Consider the following 27,938-nt stretch of genomic DNA (forward strand, 5'->3'; position numbering starts at 1 on the left):
GGTGGTTCCGGAGCAGGAAAGGGGTCAGGGATGCTACTCCCGGTATTTACTGATTCCCAAAAAGGACGGAAGATTGCGTCCGATACTGGACCTCAGAATCTTGAACTTTTACCTGAAACAGAAGAAATATGCTGACCCTTGCGCAGGTTCTTCAAGCGTTGCAGCAAGGAGACTGGATGGTGTCGCTCGACTTGCAGGACGCGTACTTTCATGTCCCGATCCTGAAGTCGCACAGGAAGTATCTCCGTTTTACGTTTGGGTCGCAACATTTCCAGTTTGCGGTCCTCCCGTTTGGTCTTACTACCGCACCTCGAGTCTTCACAAAGGTGATGGCAGTGGTGGCTGCTCATCTCAGGAGTTCGGGGATTCCGGTTTTCCCCTACCTGGACGACTGGCTTCTGAAGGCAGAGTCCCCAGAGATGGTGCAGCGTCATCTGCAGGTAACATCTCAGCTGTTATTCAACTTGGGTTTTTCGATCAATGTGCCCAAATCTCACCTGGTGCCCTCTCAACGCAACCTGTTCATAGGGGTGGTACTGGACACTACTGTGTGTCGAGCATTTCCTCCTCCTCAAAGAATTCTCGACATTCAGGAAATGGTCCCTTTATTCCACTATGGAGCGGTTGTTCCAGTTCTGAAGGTCCTTCGTCTGCTCGGTCTGTTCGCTTCCTGCATTCTGTTGGTCAACCATGCATGCTGGCACATGAGGGCACTCCAGTGGTGCCTCCACAAGCAGTGGTATCAGCACAACGGAGATCTCAGGGAGTCGATCAGGATCTCCAGAGAAGCAGCAGCGGATCTGTCTTGGTGAAGCATGGAGGGCAATCTGTCTCAAGGAAAGCCCTTCCATCTACCTCCATCGGTGGCCACAGTGATTACGGATGCATCCACTTTAGGGTGGGGTGCTCATCTGGGGGATCTGGAGATCAAGGGTCTTTGGTCTCCAGAGGAAAGGTTGCTTCACATCAACCTTCTGGAATTGAGGGCGATTCGTTTGGCGCTCAAGGCCTTACTCCATTCCCTTCGCGGTCAGTCGGTTCAAGTCCTGACGGACAACACTACTGCGATGTGGTATGTCAACAAGCAGGGAGGGGTGGGGTCTCTTTGTCTATGCAGAGAGGCCCTGCGTCTATGGTCCTGGGCTCAGGACCATCGGATTTGTCTGATGGCAAATCATCTGGCCGGGGTGCTGAACGTACGTGCGGACAGTCTCAGTCGGCAGTTCTCCGGCGATCACGAGTGGAGGCTCCATCCGGAGGTGGTTCGTCACGTCTTTCGGACGTGGGGGACACCTCGGGTGGACCTGTTTGCCACCCGCGAGAACGCGCACTGCCCGTCATTCTGCAGTCTCCAGTTTCCGATGCAGGGGGCGTTGGGGGGCGCGTTTCAGTTGAGTTGGGGTTCACAACTCTTTTACGCGTTTCCTCCCATACCCTTGATTCATCGGGTTCTGAGGAAGGTTCGCCAAGACCGGGCCCAAGTCATATTGGTCGCCCCGGATTGGCCAAGAAGGGTGTGGTATACAGATCTTCTCCATCTCTCCTCGTGCCCTCCGCTCCGTCTCCCTCTGAGGGCAGACCTCCTCTCGCAGTCAGAGGGGCAGGTTCTACACCCCCACCTCCAGAGCTTACACCTTCATGCCTGGAGATTGAACGGGGCAACCTGAGTTCTTTCTCTCTCCCGCCTGATGTGGTGGACGTTATTTTATCGGCCAGGCGACACTCCACCAAGTCCATTTACTCCTACAGGTGGTCGAAATTTGTTAAATGGTGTGGGGAGAGATCCATTGACCCTTTAAAAGCCCATCTTTCTAATGTGCTCCAGTTTGCTCTTTCCTTGGCTCAGCAGGGCTGTGCAGTGGCCACGGTCAAGGGCTATCTTTCGGCCTTATCGGCTTTTCTATGCCTTCCAGATCAACCGTCACTATGTAAATCTCCGGTTGTTCTGAGGTTTATCAAGGGCCTTACAAACATGTTTCCTCCCTCTCCCTTTGTAATGCCGCAGTGGGACCTTAATCTTGTTTTAACCTTTCTGATGGGGTCCCCTTTTCAGCCTCTTCATAGCTGTCCTTTGAGGCTGTTGTCCTTTAAGGTGGTCTTTCTTGTAGCCATAACCTCGGCAAGGAGGGTGAGTGAGCTTCAAGCTCTAAGTTCCAAACCTCCTTTTCTTACATTGCAAGCTGAAAGAATGGTTCTCAGGACCAGGGCTGCTTTCCTGCCAAAAGTTGTTACTCCGTTTCATTTGGGGCAGTCCATTACTCTCCCTGTTTTTTATCCACCTCCTCATCCCTCCAAGGAGGAGGAAAGACTCCATCACCTGGATCCAAAGAGGGCTGTGAGTTTTTATCTGGACAGGACTAAAGACTTTCGTCTAGATGATCAACTCTTCATTGGCTATGTTGGTCATTCGAAAGGAAAAGCGTTGCACAAGCGCACTTTGTCGAGATGGATTATGCTTGCCATCAAGATCTGCTACGCCCTGGCTGGTAAGACTCCTCCTGAGGGTATTAGAGCTCATTCGACTAGAGCAAAATCATCTACATCTGCTTTGGCCCGGGGAGTTCCTGTGGCAGATATTTGTAAAGCCGCGACTTGGGCCTCCCTCCATACTTTCGCAAAGCATTATTGCTTTGACTCTGAGATGAGGAGGGAGGGCCACTTCGCGTGCTCTGTGTTGCAAGACTTTCTGGTATAGGAAGGTGGACACCCTCCTCCGGGAGTGGGGACTGCTGTGGGAATCTATTCACAAGGTGAGGAATCCACTGGCAGTTGTATCCATCAGAAGAACAAGTTACTTACCTTCGGTAACGCTTTTTCTGGTGGATACAGTATCTGCCTGTGGATTCCTCACTGGCCCACCCGCCTCCCCGTTGTCCACCTTTGTATACCGTGAAAGAGGTCTTGTTTGAAATGTTTTAATGCTTTCTTGAACATTTGTAGGAAATGCTTGTTTATTTAGCATTCCTTTCCTTTGTATACTATGTATATGTGTTTGTATATTGTATACTGTGTATACTTTGAGTCTGTCGTTGGTTCACCTGTTCGCCTCGAAGGCACGGAAAAATGGGTGGAACTGACGTCATCACGCCGACGTGGGCCTCTTATGGCTCCAGTGACGTGATACGGAGTCGCGAGCGGAGCCGATGCATTATGATGTCGCCCACGTCGACGTGGAGTGCTGGGGAAGAAAAGTTCTGTGGAATGCTGGCGCAGGGGATATTCACAAGGTGAGGAATCCACAGGCAGATACTGTATCCACCAGAAAAAGCGTTACCGAAGGTAAGTAACTTGTTCGTCTGGTTGACCCGGACCAACCGCGGTTCATCCCGGATCGCAACTGTGGGGATGGGACTCGGTGACTGTGTCATCTTTTAGATAAAACGCAGCGCACCCAGATCCCAGCAATACTTTTGTCAGTGGATGCCGAAAAGGCATTTGATCGGGTCCACTGGCCCTATTTGCGTCAGGTCCTGGGTTGATTTGGCCTCAGGGAACGATTCCGGCAGTGGGTGGATTGTGTGTATGCGGGGCCGTAAGCCCGGATTAGGGTCAACGGAGTAGTCTCCCAGCCCTTCCCGATTAGGCGCGGCACGCGTCAGGGGTGCCCGCTATCCCCTCGTCTGGGGGACAAGGAGCATAGGATTTTGCTGCATGCAGACGATGTGCTCCTTTCTCTCTCAAATCTGCTGTCTTCTCTTCCACCCCTGCTGGCGGAGGTGGACACCTTCAGCGCCGTGTCGGGGTTCAAAATAAACCTGAAGAAGTCGCAGGCGTTGAGTCTTACGATCCCAGCGGCGGACCACCTCCAATTGTTGCAACTTTTCCCATTCTCTGGGTGGCAAGCGAAATCACGTACTTGGGACTTCGGATCTTTGCGACCACTGCAAAGACAGCCCAGGTGAACTACTCGGAAGCGCTGGCCAAGACCCGGAAGGACCTAAATACCTGGAAGAAACATGCTCTCTCGTGGTTGGGCAAGATAGCTGCGGTCAAGATGACAATCTTGCCGCGCCTGTTGTATATAATGCAAACACTTCCCCTAAGTCAACCACCAACCGTATTGGTCCAACTAATTAATGTCTTCATCTGGGGAGGGAAGAAGCCACGCATGGCTCGAAACCTCATGTACCTGCGACAGGAAGACCGAGGTCTTGGGGTCCCCACCTGAGCCGATATTACGAAGCGGCGCAGCTGCGCTGGATGGTGGAATGGTACCAATTAGAGTCCAAAAAGCACTGGTACTTTATGGACCTGGGTGTGGCGGGGATTCTCATATGGAAGCTTCCTTGGCTCCAGCGGCGACCCCACCCTCCGGCGCATATCTCTCCCCGGTCCTGCGCGCGACCATGACGGTGTGGGATAGAGTACATGGAAAGATGCCAGCTTTCTACGGCCATTTCGCCCTTGACCCCCTTTATAGGGAACCCAGACTTTCCCCCAGCTCACACCGGGAACACCTACTTGAAATGGCAGGGGGCCAACTATAAACGTATTGGGGACCTTTTCGACTTATAGGGCATTATGGACTTCCCCCACCTTGTCTCACTCTACGGAATCCCCAAGGAGGCGTACTGGCAGTATTTAGCACTACGCCACTGGGTCACGCAGCTTCAGGTACATCCGCATGCAAGCCGTCTCCAATAAACGTCTCCTATCAGACATTTATAATTTTCTCAACACGGCTAAGAACCCCTCAAAGTCCCCAGCACAGCGTAGGTTGGAGTCAGAACTGGATAGGGAATGCTCCCCAAAAGAATGGGTGGACATTATAAACAGGGCTCGAGCATCTTCATGCAGCACCTCAGGGAAAGAGATGCTCCTGAAAATTGCGCATTACTAGTATTATACAGCGGTGCGGGTTGCTAAATGGAGGCCCTGCTGCAGCGATCTTTGTTGGCGCAGCTGTGGCCAGGTGGGCACTTTATCACATATCTTTTGGCATTGCCCCAATATACAGCCGTTCTGGGACTCCATCTTGCTCGTAATTGATCACATATACCAAACCGAACTCCCAAGATTCCCCAGTTACATTCTGTTGGGACTCCCTAATCCCCTGGCATATCCTCTCCGTTCCTGCAGAGGTAGGGTGATCACCTTGGCACTGGGAGCGGCCAAGCAAGTTATCTTGATGAGGTGAGGTACGGATGCCATCCCAACCAAGCTAGACTGGCTACGCAGACTGTGGGAGGTGGTTGTGATGGACCGGATCACAGCCGGGCTTCACCGCACATTCCCTAAGTTTGACAAAACCTGTCTGTCCACTGTTGCGTACCTCTCCTCCGAGTTTGTTGAGCTCACATGCCCTCGATATCTCAGGGTTTTGCGACTCCCCACGACCCTCCAGGCGGCCTCACCCTCTTCCCCGAGGTGGACTCGGCCTTGACCTCCTACCTGACCTCACTCTGAGCAATGGATGGTTCTCCTTTTTCTTGCTTCTTTACTGATCTCTCTCCATTCTCCACTTTCTCTGTTCCCTCTCGAACCTCTCATTGTTTCCTTTCCTCATTTACTTCTGTGTTCGTTTCAATAAAACATGCAACATTAGCAAGTTCCCCGCCGGCCTGTGGCTGTAGGCGGGCACATTGTTATCTTTCATGACAAAATTCAATAAATGATTTAAACCATAAAAATACAAAAACATGTTCAAAGTTTGAAGGGCGTACCATCATTTTGATATCTCTAAATTTGGATGGCAGAGGACTCTCTGTATGGTGGCAGTAAAGTACTCTGCCATACTGATCGATTTATCTCTGCCTGCTAAAATCTGAACCAGGCCCTACTCTTTCCCTGAATAGACTGTAAAACTTCATCTAGATCTATTTAAAATAGTATATCCAGCCAAATGTAATGGTCTGTATTTCCAACTCAATTGCCAACCCTCCCTTGACCCTATTTAAAGTTCTCCTCGAACCACTTGTGGCAAGATTTGACTCTGCTACTCACCTTTATTTTCCTCTGGTTTAGGGCAGTGTCCTCAAGTCCTGAGTAAGTGACAGCATTGCTCTGCTGTTTTCTATCTTACTTACTTGTTCCTTACATCTTTTCTAATTCTTTTTTTCATTTTCTGCTAGCTTTTTTCTATTGCCATCTGCATTCATGATTATTGATAATTTGCCTTTCCTTTCTAGTTCACTCATACTTTCTCTCATACTTTCTTTTTTTCCTAGTCTCTGGTATATTTTGATTCTTATACTTTTTTCATGGTTGTGCTGTGATCCTTTGAAAATGTATGCCTCCATCTAACTTTTTGTATTTGCTTATTGTACTCTCAGCTATACCTTCTCTGAAGTGCAAGGCAAAACCGATCAGATCTGGAAGTTCCAGCGCTATAAGCTAATCAAAGAATACAGCAACCGACCTTCTGCCCCACCACCCCTTATCCTCTTCAACCACTTGTACTACTTGGTCAGAAAGAAGAAACAGTCTGGTGAGTAAATGGCACATTTTCTCAATTATGTCTCACCTGATCCTTGTTGTGGTATCTAGGAATGATGTCAGGGTTAGAATGTTATTAATATCACACCAATGATGCTTAGGTTAGAACCTTGTGAAGTGTTGAAGAGATAGTTAAGCTGGATGGTTGGCTGGGGTCAATATGCTGTACCTGAAGCGTATCCTGTAAAGTTCAACTCTACTACTCAGCCTTGTCAGAGACTAACCTCACATTTGGCGACGAGAATGGTTGCTAACCCAGGTGTGCAGAGAACAGTGGATTAGATCCCTCTGAATCTCCTTTGTTTTGTCTTAAAGAAGTTGGCATTGATAAGGTAAGTGAGATAAAGGATAAATTGCAGGTAATGCTGAACATTTTGTGAAATGGTTCCCCGATGTATTTTAATAGACCTTGAGTTGTTTAAAGTATTATGCGCATCTCATAAAACTCAAATTTATTTCAGTGCCTGAGGTGTGTACAGTCAGTAATGTGGCGTTGATGGTAAAAGAGGACATGGATAAGGAACTAGATCGATTAAAGTTAATGTTATCATAGAGGAGATTGACGCATGAGAATGGTTGGCTTTTGTCATGGCGCCAAGGCAAATGGAGATACAAGGTTTTGCTTTGACCTCAGGGAAATGAACAAAGGTGTGATAGTTGGGGGGGATATTTCGATTCATTGTATCTTGCCTCTGCATACCACCAGGCAAGTTGCACTGCTTATCACAGGATTTGAATTCGTTGGTGACCCCATTTGGTACTTTGTGATGATGCCCTTTGGCTTAATGTCGGAGGCATCCGAATTTCAAAGAGCAATGGGAAGTGTTTTGAAAGAGTTGTATGGGGTCAACATATACCAAGATGACATATTGGTGTATGGTAATACCTTTGAAGAGGGTGAAAGCCATATTATAAAGAACTCAGGCTAGTTGTTTAACACTGAAAAGGGAAAAGTGTAAATTCGGTGTACTTAAGACATATGGTTTCAGGTAAGGGGATTCGACCAAAAAGTGATTTAGTTGGAGCCATTAACGACATGCCCAGTATCTCCAATAAAGAGTAACAGATGACATTTCTAGATATGCAAGCTTTATTCAAGAACGACAGACAGCTTATTTGGAGCAAACTGTGTTGACAAGAGTATGCTGATTTGAAATCATGTTTGAGAAATGCCCTGTCTAAAGGAGTTTTGAACCTGGTCAAAAGACTATGTTGATGATAGATGCTGGTGCAAAGGGTCTAGGTGGAGTCTTGGTTATCAATGGTCAAGTGAGAACATAACATGATATAACATGTGTATTTATAAAGCGAACGTTCACACCAGCAACAGGGCATCTTGATGCTGAAATAACAGATGTATAACAGAACCACAGTAATCTGAAAGAAACACTTTAGTTATAGATTCCTTACCTTAAAATTACCCCCAGGTGTCAAACTGGATCCGGAAAGTTTTTTCGTCAGCAGTACCTCTGCGCGTCAGAAGGTGGCGTCTGTCGGCTCCACATCCTTCGTCGGCGTTGTGGTCGCTGGGATGACATCACAGCAGCTACTTAGACGCCGCCCTCGCATGCTGATGTCAGTTCTTTCTGTTTCCGCGCCAGCCAGCGCAGATCCAGAGAGAGCGGTACCTGCAGTCACTTTTTGTCGACTTTTGTCGACTTCTTGTTTAGAGTCCATCGACTCCTGGTGCACGAGGGATGTCCGGTTTCAAGGCCTGCGGCTCCTGTACCCGACTGATGTCAGTTATGGATCTGCCCGGCGTGTATCTCTTCTGCCTGGAGCGCGACCACGAACCCAAGTCGTGCTCCGACTGCCGGTCGATGTCGCCTAAGGCTTCGCGGGAGCGGTCCCGAAAGCTGCTTCAACCCCGGCAGTCGGCTCCGCGTCGTTCAAGGTCTCGGTCGTGAGGGAGGTCGAAGGACCGGTCATGGAGCCATCGTCACTCATCCATGTCATCGAAGTCTTCGCACTCGGGGTCGGATAAGTCGAAGCACAAGAAGAAGTCGAAGAAGCATCGTCGCTCTTCGACTCCTCCCAGTCAGTCAGCTGACGTGACGGGGAATGCGGGCGGTGCCCCTCCTGCAGCTCCACGCTCAGAGCCCACAGGGTCGACTCTGGGTTTCCCTCCCTTTCCGGGACCCCTAGCGGCTCTCGCCCAGCTTCGTACGTTCTACGAGGCGATGCATGCCATTTTTGGGCGGCCCGACTCCGCTGGTGCGCCTTCGGGCCCCGTGGACTTGGTTGGGGGTCTGGGTCTTCTCCGCCGCTGGCTTCGGCTCCGGTGCCGCAGGCCCCCCTTGGATCCAGGCCTGGATCCGGATTTGCACCAGTTGACCTCATTACGCCTCCACCTGCACTGATTCCGCTGCTAATGCCAGTCATGCCCCCGGCCGGCGTCGACCCCTGCCTCCATTCTGATGTGGATGCGGATCCGGACTGGCATTGTCCGACGTCGGATCTGGCACCGAGAGGGGTTTTTTGCCCCTGTTCACGCCTAGAGTGCCTTTTTGACCTGACTGGCACCCATAGGAGGAGGAGGAGGAGGACTAGGAGGGGTCAGGTGACCCTTTAAATGACCAGGTAGAGTCTGAACAGGACTGGAGAGAGGACCTGGGGGATGCGGAGGTACTTCAGCCGGCTGCGAGCTCTTGGGAGCCCTTGCTGCCATTCAATGAGGCCCTCACAGACGTCCTTTTGGGCATGTGGTCCAAGCCCAACATGGGGGCTCCAGTGAACAGTATGATTGCCTGACGTCACCGCCCGGTTCTGGACGACCCCACTTTCCTTTCCCAACACCCCATCCCAGAGAGCTTGGTAGTCCAAGCCTCCACTTCCAAAACTGCATTCCCTACCACTCCACTGGAATGGGAATCCAAGAAGCTGGACCACCTTGGAAAGAAAATGTTCTCTTCCGCCAGCTTAGGACTACGACCGGTAAACACTGCATGTCTATTCCCACTCGGTGTAGGATACGGTTGGGAAGGTGCTGCTCAGTGTCCGGAGGAGGCACAGACAGTGCTCTCCCAGGCTATAAACGCCAGGAAGGATGCAGCGAAGTTTACCATCCGTTGTAGGCTAGACACCGCCGACTCTCTGGGCAGGACCATTTCAACGTCGGTAGTACTTCTTCTCTACGCCTGGATGAGGTGAACTGGCTTTTCGGGGGATGTCCAGAACACCTTGATGGACATGCCTTTCGCCTTTCGCCTTTTTGGCGACAAAGCAGACAACGCCCTAGAGCGTTTCAAGGACTCACGGGCTATAGCCAAGTCTTTTGGCCTCTCCTCTCACCCTGTGCAGTCTGCTTTTTGCCCCTTTTGTGTTTACGGAAGGGGTGCCCCGCTACGTCCCACCCAGAGCCACAGGCCACAGCAAGTTACCCAACCTTCGCGCGGCCGGGGACGTGGGAAAAACTGTTGTGATTCCGGGGTCCAGCTGGCGTGCCAGTTCACCAACTCCCCCTCTGCAGCAGCCTCCAAACCCTCCTAGTCCGACCTTTCAGGCCCATCAAACGCCAGTGGGTGGCAGGAATCGCGATCACTTCCCCCACTAGCGCACCATCACGTCAGACAGGTGGGTTTTGCTAATAGTCCGCAGGGACTACTCCGTGCCCTTCGAGACTACCCCTCCAGCCATGCCACCGAGATACCACTGCATGTCGGAGGATCATCTGGCCCTTCTCCAGCAGGAAGTTATGGCTCTCTTGGCCAAGGGAGCCATTGAGCTTGTTACTGTCCCAGAAGTAGGTTGTGGTTGTTATTCCCACTACTTTCTGGTCCCCAAGTAGGACAAGGGCCTGTGTCCTCTCTTGGATCTCAGGGGCGTCAACCGCTTCCTCCGGAAGTTCTCGGTTGCTCAGGTCTTGTCTGCCCTGGACCCGGAAGTCTGGATGGTAGCGCAGGACGCTTATTTTCACATCCCTATCCTGCTGGCCCACCAGCGTTACCTATGGTTCATGGTAGACCACGAGCACTTTCAGTTTACCATACTCCTTTTCGGCCTTATCAGCGCCCCTCGGGTGTTCACGAAAGTGATGGCTGTGGTCGCATCTCATCTGCGCAGATCAGGGGTTTCAGTCTTCCCCTATCTCGACGACTGGCTGTTGAAGGCGGGCTCGCCCCAGGCAGTCGTTTCCCTCCTCCAGAAACTACGGCCGACCTCCTGCATTCGCTGGGGTTCTTCATCAATGTGCCAAAGTCACATCTGATTCCCTCTCAGAAGCGCCTCTTCATCGGAGCGGTTCTGGACACAACGCGGTTTTGGGTCTATCCTCCTGAACAGTGAGTTCGGGATATTCGGGCTATGATTCCGATCTTTCAACCTCTATCCCGGGTTTCGGTCAGAATGACCCTGAGGCTGCTGGGCCTCATGGCCTCCTGCATCCTGCTGGTCGATCATGCAAGGTGGCATATGCGGGCTCTGCAGTTGGACCTGAAGTTCCAGTGGGTGCAGCATCAGGTGAATCTGTCCGATTGCGTTCAGATCTCGAAGGGCACTGCTCGATAACTGCAGTGGTGGCTCACAAACCAGGATTGGCGCAATGGCAGATCCCTTTCCCTTCCCCAACCAGACCACACTGCGGTGACGGACGCATCCCTTCTGGGAGGGCCGGCTACATGGGAGAGGCGGAGATCAGAGGCCTCTGGTCTCCGGCGGAGTCCGAGCTCCACATCAACCTTCTGGAGCTTCTTGCACTCAAGGCATTCCTTCCCTCTGTCCGGGGAAGAGTAGTTCAAGTGTTTACAGACAACACCACTGCCATGTGGTATTGCAACAAACAAGGCGGGGTTTGGTCGTGGACCCCATGTCAGGAGGCCCTCCGCCTCTGGACATGGCTGGAACATCAGGGCATATCCCTTGTGGTTCAACACCTGGCAGGTTCTCTGAACAGCAAGGCGGACTAACTCAGCCACAGGTGCATGATGGATCACAAATGGCGTCTTCACTCGGAGGTGGTGCAAGGTCTCTTTAGACAGAGGGAGAGCCTTGGTTAGATCTATTCGCCACCGAAGAGAGCGCACAATGTTAGGAATTCTGCGCGTTGGAATTTCCAAGGCGGCGTCGCTCGGCTAGGCTTTTCGTCGCGAGTGGAGCTGCGGTCTGTTGTACGCCTTTCTGCCTATACCACTTCTACCCAGAGTGCTCAAGAAGATCAGGCACAACTGGGCACAATTCATTCTTGTGGCTCCGTATTGGGCACGAAGAGTCTGGTATCCCGAGCTGCTCAACATGGCCATCGATCCTTCGATCCGACTGCCTCTTTGGTAGAATCTTCTGTCGCAGCAGCAGGGAACCCGAACCTGTCCAGTCTCCACCTCCTTGCATGGAGATTGAGCAGCAGCAGTTAATGTCTTTTGACCTGCCACCCGAAGTTTGTGATGTAATCTTGGCAGCTAGACATCCCTCCACTTAAACGGTATGCGCCTAACGGTGGAATAAGTTTGTGGCATGGTACACAGCAAAGGCTGTGGATCCCCTTTCTGCCCCTCTTTCTGAGGTTCTCTTGTTTATTTTTTCTTTGGCCCAGCAGGGCTCTGCTCTGGGCTCTATCAAGGGCTATTTTTCGGCCGTCTCTGCCCTCCTTCGGCTGCCAGATCAGCCTTTTCTTTTCAAGTCCCTGGTTGTTAACCGTTTCTTGAAAGGCTTAACGCATTTCTTCCCTCCAGTCCCTTTTGTTATGCCTCAGTGGGGCTTGAAACTTGTTCTCACCTATTTGATATGCTCTCCCTTTGAGCCGCTTCACAATTGTCCTTTAAGACTCTTGACTATTAAAACTGCTTTCCTGGCAGCCATCACTTCTATTAGAAGAGTGAGCGAGCTCCAGGCTCTTTCTTCCAAACCTCCTTTCCTGTCTGTCCATTCGGACAAGGTGGGTCTCAGGACCCGTACTTCCTTTCTTCCTAAGGTGGTCACTGCCTTCCACATCGGGCAGACCATTACTTTGCCCACCTCCGCATCCTGCGGAAGAGAGTCTCCACCGTCTAAACCCAAAACGTGCGCTTTCTTTCTATCTGGATCGCACAAAACAGTTCTGGGTGGATGACCAACTCTTTGTTGGCTACGTGGGCACCAAGAAAGTTCGGGCCATACACAAGCAAACCATTTCTCGATGGGTCATTTTGCGTATCAAGGCAGGCTATTCTCTAGCTAAAAAAGAGCCTCCGGTCGGGCTACGTGCCCATTCCACCAGGGTGAGGGCAGCCACTACTGCCTTGGGAAGGGGAGTTCCTCCGAATTACATCTGTCAGGCGGCCACATGGACATTGCTGCCTGGACAGCCAACTCCAGAGAGACTGCTTCTTTAGCCGTTCTGTTCTCCAGGATTTTCTGGTGTGATCTTGGTTCGCAGACCCACCCTCGGGGTTGGTATTGCTAGGGTATCTATTCTAAGGTAAGGAACCTATAACTAACGTGTTTCTTTCAGATGCACAAGTTACTTACCTTCGGGAATGATATATCTGTAAGAAACATTAGTTAGTTATAAATTCCTTACTGCCCCACTGTCACAATACCAACGAAGGCGGGGCAGCCTTACATGACAGAAAGACACTCTGTGGGATTGCGTAAAGTGGTTTTATTTTTCTACAGCTTATAGTGTCCCTCTGCTCAAAAGACAAACAAATGTCCAATGTCTGTGCCTGCATCATGGGGAGGCTTCGTTACTTCCCGTCGTTCCAGTCTTTTTATGTAGGTACTTTTACGTCAGAGTATTCATCGAGGATCTGGAGGGGCGTCTCAGTTGCAGGGGGGGGGGGAAGCCGGAGAGAAGAAGGGAGAAAAAAAACACAAAAGAAACCTGGGATCAGGATTGTTATTTTCCTCAGTGAGAGCATGGGTAAGGGAAGACAGACCGTGAGGGATACGGCACCCCGACTATATAGGGTGTTTCCCAAGTAGAGCCTAGTAGCAGTGACCGCCATCGTTTATGTTTGCCCTCCCGGTGTGTTCAAAATTCCCCGGAGTCGTTCCCGTACCTGTTCGAGCCACCCTCCTCCTGGGGGGTGGCGGGCGATGGCACGGTTTTGGTCGTGGCTGACGTCTTTTCCAGCAAGCAGGATGGCCGCTTCTCTTCCCGGTCCCTCTCTCACTGCAGGGGTCTCGGCACAGCCCGCCGTCAGTGTTCTCCCTCCTCGCGCCGCTTCCCAGGACTTCTCCGCGTCTTCTTCCTCAATTCTCCCGTCTCTCCGCCCCTCTTCCTCACCTGATAGGTCCTTGAGGCGCAGCGTCACCGGTGTCAGTCCCGCCTCCTCCTGATGTCGGGTTGTTTTAAAGGGACCGTCTTCATCCCGTACCTGCATGGCCATGACATGGGGTTCAGAGGGGAAGTGTGCATCCGGTATCCCCAGCTCCTCCCGACACCCACCTATCCTCCGTGTTCTTGGAACTGATTTTTAGGGTTAAGGACATCCTTTCAGGGCCCTAGTTTTGTGCACGAGTGGTCAGTGTCTTGCATGGCTCTGTGTTTCTGGCGCGGAAAGTCGTGTACAGAACTGACATCAGGGCTCAACGATGGCGTCTAAGTAGCTGCCGTGACGTAATCCCGGCGACCACGACGCCGACGACGGATGCGGAGGTACTGCTGACGAAAAAACTTTCCGGATGCAGTCCTACATAAAGAGACTGGAACGACGGGAAGTAACGAAGCCTCCCCGTGCAGGCACAGACATTGGACATTTGTTTGTCTTTTGAGCAGAGGGACACTATAAGCTGTAGAAAAATAAAACCACTTTACGCAATCCCACAGAGTGTCTTTCTGTCATGTAAGGCTGCCCCACCTTCGTTGGTATTGTGACAGTGGGGCAGTAAGGAATCTATAACTAACTAATGTTTCTTACAGATATATGGTTACTGAAGGTAAGTAACTTGTGCTTTATTTCCAGAACAGTTAAAGGTGCTGAACTGAGATACTCGGTGATTGAAAAAGAGGCGCTTTCCATACATTGGGCTGTAAGAAAGTTGAGAAAGTTTCTGTGGGGCAGCCATTTTGAAATAAGAACTGATCACAAGCCGTTAAGAGAGGTTTTTACCAGCAAATGGATTGACCGTATTTTTACAAGGATTTTCAAATGGGTGGTTGCACTCCAGGAGTTGGATTTTGATATTGTATATGTCCCTGGCATTAAAAATACCATTGCTGATTGTACTTCTAGATCATACTCTGGTAAGGATGAGGGCGATAATTTAGCTGGTGTTCAATAAAAGAATAAATGGAAGATGCATAATACCTTGGTGGTGTCATACAAGAGAAAGAGTGGGATGACGCAGTAAAGATTGACCTCAGTTTACAGGAGGTAATGCGCTTGGTACAAGGATGTTGGTGTGCAAAAGTGATTGCGCTGAAGGTGTGTAAGTGTTTTGGGGTGTGAAAGATGAATTGGGCGTGAATGATGGTTTTTTCATGAGAGGTAGCAGACTTGTACTTCCCAAAAAGTTAAGAGAACTGATAGTTGAAAAAGCACATGAGAGGTATCTTGCAAACGAAGCAGAGAGTGAGGGGAGATTATTGGTGCCCCGCACTGGACATTATGGGAGAGCGAAGGTGTAAGGGAATGCCATGAGTGTGTAAGCAGTGATAAGGTCTTAAAACATCTTACACAACCCTTGGCCTTACTTATGGTGCCTGTGGTACCGTGGGAAAAAATAGCATTAACTAAAGTGGTTCCTAAAAGAATACCAAATGTGGAACATTATATGTTAACTTGTATCAGTATGTATTCCAGATGGCCTGTGGTGAAAATAGTAAAGTCTATTGAAACTAGAAATGTCACTTCATCTCGAGAAGACATTTTTGAGAGAGGGCTTTCCATATACTTTACCCACAGACAATGGTGTTCAGCTAACCTCTAGGCATATGGAGGAATTTTTTATTCAGAAGGGCATAACTCACAAGAAATCAGCTCTCTATCATCCCAAAGCTAATGGTATGATATAGGCATTTAACAAGTTTCTACAGCAACCCATTCAACTTGCTGTTGCTTGTGGCAAATGTTAGATGAAGGAGGTGATGAAAAAGGTGATGATATATAGGATGAAGCCCAAATATTGTAGAGAAAATGTGAGTTTGATGGAGGAACTAAAGTCAAAGAGACTAGTTTGGATGTAGGGGATTGGATTAAAATCAGACATCTGCTAGAAACATCTAGCCGCAGATTCCTTAACTTAGAATATCCCCAGGTGTCAGACTGGATTTGGTAAATCTTTTTCCCCAGCAGTACCTCTGAACGCCATGGTGCGGCATTGCCTGGCTCTGTTCTGGCGTCGTCCACAGAAGTGACGTCAGTGGAGTCATATAGGCCCCTCCCGGCATGCTGATGTCAGTTAATCTTCTTTTCCGCGTCCCAACGCAGATCCGGAGAAGCGGTTACCTCTGGCCTGTTTTTTGTTCTTCAGGCCTTCTCAATGCCTTTTGGCATCTAGGAACAGTGTGTGATGCCTTCAGGCTTCAAGGCATGTGAATCTTGTACGCGGCAGATGTCGGCGACGGATCCACATGCGATCTGTATGTGGTTCTTGGGCGAGCACCACGACTCTGAGGAGTGCTACGCTTACCGGCGGCTGAAGCCACAGTCCTTGCGGGAATGGCGCATGAAGTTGCTGTCTGCTTGGATGTCCTGTTCGGAGCCATCACATCGCCGGTCTCCTTCTTTTACTGGGGGGTCGGTTCGGGACAGGTCACAGAGTCTTTACCACGGACGTCGCTCTGCTGCCGCAGGTAAGCACAAGAAAAAGAAGTCATGGAGGTCGCCGACCTCACTCGACGGCGGGGCCCGCTGCTCCTGGTCTTCACTGCACAAGGGCCCTCAGGAGTCGACCCTCACTTACCCACCATTTCCGGGGGCTGAGGCGACTAGGGCCCAGATGGAGGCCTATTCTCAGGCCTTGCTAGCCATCTTTGGGTCACCCCCTCTCCCTGGCGTGCCTTTGGGCCCCATAGAGGGGATAGGGTTCAGATCGGGATTTCGCCGACAGGCTCGCCCTTGGCACCGTTCGAGCACCCTGACTCTGGTTCTGGAGTTGCTGCAAAGTCGGGCATGGCCTGGAGGGGCATCGTACTTGCACGTCCAAGCCTTCCATGTCGTCTTCGCACAACCCTGTGAGGCTCCCTGCGTCAACGCCGGCTGAGGCAGCAGTGCAGGTCTCGACTCCGAGTCGACTGCGTTCCTTTCCGCAGGTTCCCACCTCGGTGGAGGTCGTGTCGTTGTCGGTCCGAAGCCGGATGGACGAGGCTCCTTCGGGAGTCATCGACGTCGAGACGACGCCGTCTCGACGCCAATCGACGCTGGTGCCGTCCCCAGCCGTTCATCGGTTGGTGGAGGATATGGAGGCCGAAACTGAGGAGGCCCTTATGGGTTCGCCACCCCTAGAGTTGTTTCGCTGTCCCTCGGGGCAAGACCCCATGCAGTGGCGGGGCCTTGGATGTCCTCGGGCTGCAGAGCCACCATGTTTTGGTGGTAGGCTTAGCCTCATGCTGTCCCCTACGGATGACCTGTTGTCGCTCACCTCGCATGGCCAGGGTGGCTAGTGCGGCTTTTGCGAGTGCGGTTCACAGGGCTGCGGACATTTTACAGGTGCAGCCGCCCTCAGTCTCTTTGCCCTCTTATCCCTTGCTGGATTTACTACACCAGGTCCCTGTGGAAGTAGAGCCCTTGTTGCCTTTTGGTGAGTCATTATACGACAGTCTTTTGGGGACTTGGGCGAGGGGGACCGGTGGATAATTCTATTGCACATCGACATCGCCCTGCTCCAGATGACCCTGTCTGTTTGTACCTCCATCCAAAGGCTCAAGGGCTGGTGATTCAGGTGGCTTCAGTCTCTTTGCCTTCTGCCCCTCCTCCGTTACTCCCTCCCACTTGGGAGTCTTGGTGGTTAGAGTTGTGTGGCTGCCATGAGTTTGCATCCACCAGTGCAGGCCTCAGATCACTGAACACATCTTGCGTGTTTGCACGTGCTACTTCTGCCCTTTGGGATTTGTTCAACGCCTCCTCCCTTCTCTTCCGGCGGGTCCTCGAACTGACCTGGATCAGTTAATTCCTGATGGCCAGGAAATGGCGCAATTTTCCATTAGGTCGGCTATGGACACCACTGATTCCGTGGGTCGAGCTATGGCCCAGTCAGTTGCTCTGCGTCGCCATGCCTGGCTACGCAATAGCTGTTTCCCTGCCAATGTCCAGGAGCGTCTTCGGGATTTTCCCTTTGATGGGGTCACCTTGTTCGACAGACATGCTGACTCAGCGGTTCAACGTCTCATGTCTGAGTTTCCATGAGGTCCATGGTTTATAGTCCTTTTTGTGGACCTTGCCTTTTGGTTGCAGTATGGTCACTGCTTTCTCTAGTGCTCCGTCTCTGGGTTCAAGACGTCATTACCCAGATGGACTGTGCGGCTTCTCGCTGTCTTGTCCTTCTTTAGCTACAACTGGCCAACTGTTTCTGCTTTACTTGTTGACTCCTCTGCCTAAGAGCTCGTCTCAAGAGGTGTCCCTTGCTTTTATAGAAATGTGCCATACCCTATGTGGGGTACTTGTTGGCTACTCTTCCTGACACAGGGAATCTGTAAGAGACACGTTAGTGATAGATTCCTTACCTTAGAATATCCCCGGGTGTCAGACTGAAGCTGGAAAGTTTTTGTCAGCAGTACCCCGGTGCGTCTCGGTAGGCGCCGTCGTGCGTATCCGCGTACATCGCTGGCGTCGTAGTCATGGAAATGACGTCGTCGGAGCTACTTAGACGCGCCCATGCGCGCAGACATCAGATCCTTCTTTTTCTGCGCCAGCAAGCGCAGATCCGAGAGAGAGCGGTACTTCTACTCAATAAATTTGACTTTGTTTCTGAGACTTCTCTCTTGCTTTGGTCGAGAATTCGACTTTTGGTGCAGTAGGGATGCCAGGGACTGCAGTCGGACCATGTCGGTGACGGACCCCACGATGTGTGTCTCTTCTGCTTGGGGCACGCCTTCACCCCGAGACGTGCCCAGATAAATCGACAGGCAACCTGACCATGTCAGGGACTGTATAAAAGTTGAGGTACAAAAAATGTTGGAACTGGGAGTCATTGAACCTTCAGAGAGCCCTTGGGCTAGTCCTGTGGTCCTTGTGCCAAAACCTCACACCCAAGATGGTAAGAGAGAGATGAGGTTTTGCGTGGATTACAGAGGTCTCAATGCTGTCACTAGGACAGATGCCCACCCAATACCTAGGGCAGATGAGCTCATTGACAGATTGGCAGCTGCCAAGTTTTTGAGTACATTTGACCTGACAGCAGGCTACTGGCAAATCAGACTAGCTGAGGATGCAAAGGCCAAAACTGCTTTCTCAACCCCAGGAGGACATTATCAATTTGTGGTAATTCCCTTTGGTTTGAAGAATGCACCTGCCACTTTCCAAAGGTTGGTGAATCAAGTCCTTACAGGCCTGGATGACTACTGTGCAGCCTATCTTGATGATATTGCTATCTTTAGCTCCACCTGGGAGGATCACCTGGTCCACCTGAGGAATGTTTTAGAGGCCCTGCAAAAGGCAGGCCTCACTATCAAGGCCACTAAGTTCCAGATAGGGCAGAGCAAGGTTGTATACCTGGGCCACCTAGTTGGTGGGGGTCAGGTTCAACCACTGGAGAGCAAGATCCAGACCATAAAGGACTGGACTCCTCCAACTACCCAGACTCAGGTCAGACCTTTCTTGGGCCTGACTGGGTACTACAGAAAGTTTGTTAAGAACTATGCGTCCATTGTGACACCACTTAATGACTTGACCTCTAAGAAGATGCCAAAGAAAGTTCAGTGGACAGTAAGCTGTCAAAAAGCATTTGATGACCTGAAGCAGGCCATGTGCAGTGCACCTATTCTGAAAAGTCCAGACTACTCCAAAGAGTTCATAGTCCAGACAGATGCTTCTGAGTTGGGTGTGGGAGCTGTTCTTTCACAACTGAATATAGGTGGTCAAGACCAGCCCATTGCTTTTATTAGTAGAAGGCTGACCCCTAGAGAGAAACGTTGGTCAGCTATTGAGAGGGAGGCCTTTGCTGTGGTTTGGGCCCTGAAGAAGCTGAGGCCATACTTGTTTGGCACTCACTTCAAGATTCAGACAGACCATAAGCCCCTCTTGTGGCTAAATCAGATGAAGGGTGAAAATCCCAAACTTCTTAGGTAGTCCATTTCCCTACAGGGGATGGACTTCACAGTGGAACATAGACCTGGGACTGACCATGCCAATGCAGATGGACTCTCCAGATATTTCCACTTAGAGCATGAAGACTCAACTGGTCAAGGTTAGTTTAATGTCCCTAAGTTTGGGGGGGGGTTGTGTAGGAGAGTAGGGTCTGCTTTCTATGTTCACCCCCACTTTTTGCTTTTGCTTCACTGGTTTTCGACTTAGATGTGGCTGTGGGTCTGCCAATCAGACCCACAGCCCAGCTGTTCTCTCTCTAAATCAATACTATGTACTTTAGGTGCAAAACCCAATTGGTAAGGATCATCTTATTGGCCCCTGTATAGTGTACCTTAGGTACCCAGGGCATAGGTGTACACTAGGCCTACCCGGGCCTGCAGCATGTATAATGCCACCCCTGGCCTGGCCTTCCATTATGACACAACTGGCTGATCACTCAGCTGGGGCAAGGTCGTGTAATCACCCCTTGCTTAGGTGTAGTATTCCTATGCCTACCTTATATATAGACACATGTGTACCTATCAGCTACTCCTATGGCAGGCCTTAACAATCCTGGAGGCAGAGTGCTTGGTAACATGTGAGATGGTTGTAGGAGAGTAGGGTCTGCAATCCTATGGTCACCCCAGATTTGTGCTTTTTGCTTCACTGGTTTACGACTTTCCCTGGCTGTGGGCCTGCTAATCAGACCCACAGCCTAGCTGTTCTCTCTCTCTAAATTGTACCCATGTACTTAATTGACATTTGAGCCCTCTCATGAGTCCCTGTAACCAGGGCAGAGGTGTACCCAAGGCCTACCAGGGGCTGTAGCATGTATTATGCCACCCCTAGACTGGCTATCTAAACAGACACAACTGGCTGTACAAACAGCTGGGGCAAGGTGGTGTAATCACCCTTTGCTATAGATATAGTATACCTATATCTAACCCAAAATGGACACACAGATCTCCTATCAGTCACTCCTATGGCAGGCCTTAACAATCCTGAAGGCAGAGTGCTGGGAACCGTGTGAGATGGTGCTCTGGCAGGAGCTGAGCCTGTCTGCGGCTTTCGGGACCCATCCCTTTAGCCGTTTCCATGATAGTGCCATACCATATACTTTTAAGTGCCTTATAATCCTCGCGGTTAGGGTAACTTTGGCTTGGCATTATCTAAACATGTCGTGTAAGGTGTCATACGCTTTGGAATACTACCCCCTCGCCAGTTCTGGCGATGGGGGTAGCATTCCACCCCTCTAGAGGGAGAAGACATGTTAGTAGCTGTAACCCCGGTTAAAGTTAAACGAATCCTCAGCTCCACAAAATGGATGCTGCCACTGAGACACAAGTCTGCCCTCCCGCTGCTGGGAGTCCTTCCAGCGAGGGAGGCTTGGACAAAGAGTTTCCTGTCCGGGGAGGTGCCAGCACCACCCCAGACAGGATTTTGTATATCCAGATAGGCAGGTCTGAAAGGAAGGTGACATGCCTGGGGCACCCCGGTGCTCCTGCGCAGATGTCGGCTCAAACCAGTTCCTGGGGCACTCCAGCCCCAGTTCAGGCGCGAGACCGGACAAAGGATAGGGGGTGTAACCACCCCCCTTCCTGGTCCCACCCACGGGCAGGACCTAGTCGCGAGCCAGCCCCTTTTCCCTGAATAAAGGTAGGAGCAGGCCCCCTTCCAAATTAGATCACTCTTGACAACTTTCCCTGAAAGAAACTCTTGACCTTCACACGAAGAATCTCCCTTGTGGCTAAGGAGTAGCCACCCCGTGCAAGCGGGCACCAACTACCAGCGACCTTGCGGTTCACTTTGCTGTCCATCTTCGGATCAAGACTCCAGAGCCCGACAGGACCCGAACTTCCAGACCTCTCTAGCTTTTACCTACGACCACAGCACAGCTGGGTTCCGTGGGTGCGACGAGACCCGTGGGACCGGACATCCTGAAGAAACCTGCACTCCGCTGAGAAGCCAACCTCCGAGGGTTCCTCGAGGAAGAAGCTTGGGGTCCGAGAAGCCCCACTCCTTAGCAGCACCTGCACTGAAGATCCGCCCTCCAGGTTCCACGAAATCTGCGTGGGGCCTGCCTGCTTTGTTGCTGCTCCACGCGTTGTCTGTCCACTTGCCGGCTGGCTGTGGGCTCCTAGACGACGAACCTGGGACATCATACCGCTGGTCTGGTTGCTCCAGACTGGTACTTGCTCTTCTGCAAACAAGAAGTGACCTGGACCCTCCTGGTCCACTCCAGATGCTGTTTCCACTCACCATATGGGTTGCCTTTGCCAAGGCCTGTTGACTCCAACCCGGGGTCTCTCAACGCCAACAGCGAGAAGCCTGCGTGGGACAGCTCGTGCCTCCACCCTGGTCATCGAAGACGCCGCTTGGTCCACGTGGCTCCTGAGTACAGCGTCGACTCTACACCTGAAGCATCGCGACGACCTCTGGTTCCTCCTGGTTCCACTCCAGTTGCCGGCTGGCATCTGTGAACTCTGTCCCCTCTGCTTTCAGGTCTTTTTCTTTCTTCTTCCATGCTTGGAATCATCCGGACACCTCCATCCAGCTCGCCTGCAGCATCTTTCCTTCCGGCGCCATAGACTTCAACGAGGAAACCCGACACCTTCCTACACCTATGCACCCGCGGCCCGTGGGTTAGGTAACGTGAGCATTTCGGTGCTCCAGTAGGGATTGACTATCCAAGGGCCCAGTTCCACTTTCGTTGTAGTCCTAGCTGGTCGGAGACGTCCAGAAACCGTAACTTTGTAACCGCTAGTATCCATAGACTTTGTTCCGCATCCCGCTTGTGAGTTCCCACTCTGCACGCGTGTCCCCTGTGGAGTTTTGGGGCCCTGAGGAAGATTTCTCTTTTGTTTTGTCCCCACCCTTCTCTTGAGGCTTGGTGGTATCTTTCTTTTGGTCACCACCCTGATTTTTAGGCCTAATCCTGGTCCTGACCCATTTATCTGCCCTCTTTCCCAATTCTTGGGGAGAGGTCAAATCTGAGTCTACCAGGTGTTGATGGAGAAGCTGGTTCTGACAATTACTAAGGATCTGCTCCCTCATAATCAAGTTGTACAATCCTGTATAGTCCTGCACCTTGCTGCCAGTTAACCAACCTTCCAAAGCCTTAGTGGCACAATCCACAAAATCAGACCAGTCCTGTGTCTGTGTCTTCTGGGTATCTCTGAACAACAACCTATATTGCTCAGTGGTTAAGCCAAACCCATCTATCAGAGCACTCTTCAGGACTTTGTAATTGTTAGCATCCTCATCACTGACTGTGAGGAGCTTGTCTCTACCTTTGTCAGAAAAGGAGAGCCACAAGATAGCTGCCCACTGACTCTGGGGTACCTGCTGTACTTTGCAGGCCCTCTCCAAAGCAGTCATCCACTTGTGGATGTCATCCCCATTCTGATATGGGGGAACTATCTTGCTTAGGTTTCTATGGTCATAAGACCTATCCCTATCTCTAGGAATGTTGCTGCCACCAGTGGGTTCTGACCCACAAAATTTTTGCTCTCTAGCCAGAGCAAGCTTCTCTTTGGCAAGGGCAAGTTCTTCCCTCTGAATCCTCAGATTAGCTTCCCTCATTCTGGCTTCATGCTCCTTTCTCTCAGGGGAAGTCATTCCCCTGTGAGAAGAGGCATTAGAGATGCTCGAGACATGGGAGTGGATGGATTCCCTTGAAGGGGATCTGTCTCTCCTGCTTCTCTGGTTAAGCCCACTTGGGGGTCTGTATGGGGGGACCCCATGCAAACTCCCATGTAAGCTTAGGTTAGCCTGGCTAAGCCTTCCTACTTGGCCCTGGCTGTCTACCTCTTCATTTGAAGTCCCATCTGACTCATCTGTGGTGGGTAGACCCTTATCTACAGCTATGGCACCATACTTGGCAGCTCTTTCAGCATCATAGGCCTCCAGAAGCTCCACTAGCTGTCTAAGGGTAGGGTTGGAACCCTGTTTTAATCTCCTAGAGGTACACAGTTGTCTCATCTCCTGGAAAGTGAATGCATCATATCTAGAGGGAATCTGTCCAGGATTCTCCTCTCCTGAGGGAGTATCAGTGTGATCTCCATTCAGGGACATGATTCTAGTGAGGGTGTGGTGTGCACCTACCTACACTAGTTGTATCTACTAAACCTCTCTAGTAGTTGTAGTCAGGGTGTGTTACTCCCTTCAACCTACAACCACTAAGTCCAGTAGGACTTAAGTATTATAATCTATGTTATATGTACCTAAACAATATCTGTGTGATGTTTCAATTTAGTATCTCAAGATTACAATGGTATTACAACAGCAAGCTCAGATCCCACCGCTGCTACCAATGTGAGAAGTTGGCCTGATGTATGATGTCACTAGTTCTAGTGTACACCTTATATCAGTCCAAATACCCTTATGGTGATTGGTTGTAAAGTCAACCTTATAGACCAGCTATCCTAGTGGTAGCATGGACAAGAGCAGTCTTAGGCTAAACTCTGAATGGCATGTGAAGCCAGCTGTGATACCATATATAATCCCTTGAATACCAAATGAAAGGACACCACAACAGATATATATATATATATATATATATATATATATATATAAAATAAAGTGTATTTATTCTAGTCAAACCCTCAGCACTCTTTATGAGATTAGAGGTAAGTACAACACAGTCTTATTTAAGCATACATTAAGTCACACAGGTAAGTAATACAGTTAGGCCCTAGGGGCCATGCAAACCATATACTAAGTAAGTGGTATAAGGACCACTGTCACGGAAATAGGATAGGCCTAGGCCTAGGGAATCGCTGGGGCTACACTACACTAGCAACAGTTAGGAAGTGGGAGGCCCACGGGATTCAGGTGCAGAGTGGAAACACTCACGCGTAATGCGTAAAAGTCAATAGAATTACTAGCAGTTAGAAATTAACAGTTTAAGGACACTTCTGAAGCAGCTAGAGAGTCGAGACTCGGAAACTAGACCCTAGGATAGTCACTACCCTTGTGAGCACCGAAGTACCCAAGTTACCTAGCCCACAGGCTGCGGGTGCAAAGGTGTGAACTTGCGTCGGGTTTCGTCGTGGACTTCTATGGATGCCTGAAGGAAAGTTGCTGACAGGCAGTCAGTGAAGAGTGTCCGGTGGATCCCAAGGCTGGGATCAAGAAGAGAGGAGACCTGCAAGCAGAAGGGACAGAGTCAAGGTCACTAGCCAGTGACCACGTGGAACCAGGAAGGAACCAGGCGATGTCGTGAAGATTGCAGGTGAAGGTGAAGCTTGTCGCTGCAGCCACAAGGACCAGGGAACGTCGAGGATGACCAGGACCAGGAGGCGAGCTGTCCCACGAAGGCTCTTGCTGTCGGCGGCGTCGAAGTTGGACTAGGACTCACCAAGCCTTGGCAAGCGGAACCCACGAAGAACGGAGGACTTGCTTCTGGTGCAGACCAGGAAGGTCTGGGGTGCCTCTCTTTTTCAAAGAAGCAGGAGCCAGTCTGGAGGAGTCAAACCAGCGGTGAAGATTTCAGGATGCGTCGTCACAAAGGCCACTAGCCAGCGGGCAAGCGACCGGACATACGCGGCAAGCAGGAAAATGCAGAAGGGCCCCACGCAGGACTCGTGGAGTGTGGGTGGCTGATCTTCGGTGCAGATGGTGCTTGGGGTTGGGGCTTCTCAATCCCCGGTGCACAACTTCAAGGGTGCCTCAGAAGCTGCGCTTGAAGATACAGCCACTTTTCCCAGGTAGCCGGTCCCACGTCTCTCGTCGCCTCCACGGATCTCAGCACGGCTGTGGATGTGGATCAGGGTCGGAGAAGTCTGGAAGTCGAGGCTCTGGTCGGGCTCTGCAGTCGGTCCCTCGTAGAACTTCAGCAAAGCAAAGGGTAGTCTCTTGATGGTGCCTGTTTTCACAGGGTAGCCACTCCTTGGCCACAAGGGAGATTCTTCAGTCTTCTCCTTTCGTCGAATGTCGAAGGTCCAGAGTTTCTGTTCAAGTTGCAGGTTCAGGATAATCTAATCTCCTGGGGCCCAGCTACCACTCTTATCCAAATCTGGGGGGCTGGGTTACCTGCTAGGTCACGCCTTATGGGTGGGACCTGGGAAGGGGTGGTTACACCCCCTTCCCTTTGTCCAGTTTCGCGCCAGGACTGGGACTGGAGTGCCCCAGCACCGGTTTGAACTGGACTATGCATGGGACACCTTGTGTGCCCCAGGCATGTCTCATTCCTTTCAGCCCTCCCTGCCCCAATACACTAAAGTCTGTCTGGGGAGGTGCTAGCACCTCCCCAAGCAGGAAACCTATTGTCGCTCCCAGCAGCAGGAGGTCAGACTTGTGTCTGTGGCAGCAGCATCCATTTTGTGATGCTGAGGCTTTGGTTAGAGTTAAACAGCAAAGTAGGATTTTAACATGTCTCTCCCTCTAGAAGGGAGGAATAATATCCTCATCACCAGAAATGGTATGGGGGTATTATTCCAAAGTGTTAGACACCTTACACGACATGTTTTGATAAAGCCAAACCATAGTTACCATAACCGTTTAAGAGTATAAGGCACTTTAAGAGTATATGGTAGGCTATATCATAGAACAGCTATAAGGACATAGTTCCGAAAGCTGCAGACAGGCTCAGCTCATGCTAGAGCACCATCTCACATGTTACCAAGCACTCTGCCTCCAGGATTGTTAAGGCCTGCCATAGGAGTGGCTGATAGGTACACATGTGTCTATTTTAAAGGTAGAAATAGGTATACTATATCTAAGCAAGGGGTGATTACACGACCTTGCCCCAGCTGAGTGATCAGCCAGTTGTGTCCGATTGGAAGGCCAGACCAAGGGTGGCATAATACATGCTGCAGCCCCTGGGAAGCCTAGGGTACACCTATGCCCTGGGTACCTTGGGTACACTGTACAGGGTCCAATAAGGTGATCCTTACCAATTGGTTATGTACCTAGGGTACATGGAGTCCATTTTAAAGAGAGAGCAGACAGCCTGAGACCCTGAATGGCAGGATCTCAGGCCAACTAAGTCGAAAAACCAGCTAGACACTAGGCAAAAAGTTGGGGGTAACCATAGTCAGATATCCACCTTCCTACATCCTGCTCCTAACCTAAGGTATTAGTAGGGTAGTCCTAGCGGTCCTCTAGCCTCTGGATCGAGTTACATACCTTCTAGCGATTCGCATTCCATTTTCTTAGTATATGGTTTGTCGTGCCCCTAAGGCACCGTTGTAATTTGTGCTACTTAAAGTGTTTTCCTAAGAGTTATGTTATGTGCTTAGCTCCCTGATCTCATAAAGAGTTCAGGGGTGTCTTGTGAAGAAATAAATACTTACTTTATTTTTATAACAACCTGTGTGGTGTCCTTTCACTTGGTGTTCAAGGGATTATATGTTGGTAAAACAGCTGGCTTAACACGCCCTTTAGAGTTTAGCCTAAGACTGCTTTTGTCCACGCTACTAGGATAGCTGGTCTATAAGGTTCACTTACAACCAATCACCATAAGGGTTGCTTGGCATGGTACAAGGGGATCACTAGAACTAGTGAGCCCCATATACCAGGCCAACTTCTCACATTGGTGAGCAGCGGTTGGGATATGAGCTTGCTGTTGTTTTGCCACATATATTCTAAGAAGATCATTTGAAAGATCACATAGGTACCAAGGTACATATAACTTAGCTTAGAATACTCTGAGTTCTACTGAACCAGCTGTTGTAGTAACACAGGGCATAGCACACCCTGACTACAACTCTAGCAAGGGATCAGTAGGTAAACCCATAGTGTAGGTAGAGTACACCACACTGCACTAGACAGCATGTCTGGACAAGGAGATTCTCCAGTGACTCCCCTTGTTGGTGACCTTCCACAGGCACCTTCAAGATATGCATCCCTCAGTTTTCAGGAGTTGAGGCAATTGGCCAACTCCAGGAAACTGAAACAGGGTTCAAACCCTACCACCATTCAGCAGCTGTTAGGACTTCTAGAAGCCTATGATGCAAATAGGGCCTCTAACTCAGGCCCCTGAGGCCCAGCAGATGGAGGCATACCCTCCACAGAGGAAATCCCTGATTCGACTCCCCCAGATACAGAAGATGTAGAGGGTGGGAGTGATGAGGATGAGGAAGAAGAATCTGAGGGAGAGGTAGACAGTGGCCCCAGACCTGTCAGCAGACTTAGTCAGGCCAACTTAAATCTACATGAGGGGAGATATGGGGGAGCCCCATACATACCCTCACGTAGGTCTAACCTTGGAAACAGAAGCCATAGGTCTCACTCTGGTGAGTCTAGGCATTCGGTAAGCTCCCATGGCTCCAGGCACCCTGCTCCTAGGAGGATGACATCCCCAAAGAGAAGGGAGCATGAAGCTAAAATGAAGGAGGCCAATCTAAGGATCCAAAGGGA

General features: G+C 50.6%; 1 protein-coding gene across 1 annotated transcript in view; it reads left to right on the forward strand.

Annotated features, from left to right (window-relative positions):
• The window catches only part of LOC146808461 (transient receptor potential cation channel subfamily M member 2-like), a 3,976,112-nt gene that overhangs the window by 2,307,948 nt on the left and 1,640,226 nt on the right, over window positions 1-27,938 (forward strand). Inside the window, exon 23 of the mRNA XM_085623954.1 lies at window positions 6,273-6,427. Within this exon, the coding sequence (XP_085480080.1) occupies window positions 6,273-6,427 (155 nt within the window). The remainder of the gene's footprint in view (window positions 1-6,272; window positions 6,428-27,938) is intronic.

The sequence above is a fragment of the Triturus cristatus genome, chromosome 8, assembly GCF_964204655.1.
Source record: "Triturus cristatus chromosome 8, aTriCri1.1, whole genome shotgun sequence".
Lineage (NCBI taxonomy): Eukaryota > Metazoa > Chordata > Amphibia > Caudata > Salamandridae > Triturus > Triturus cristatus.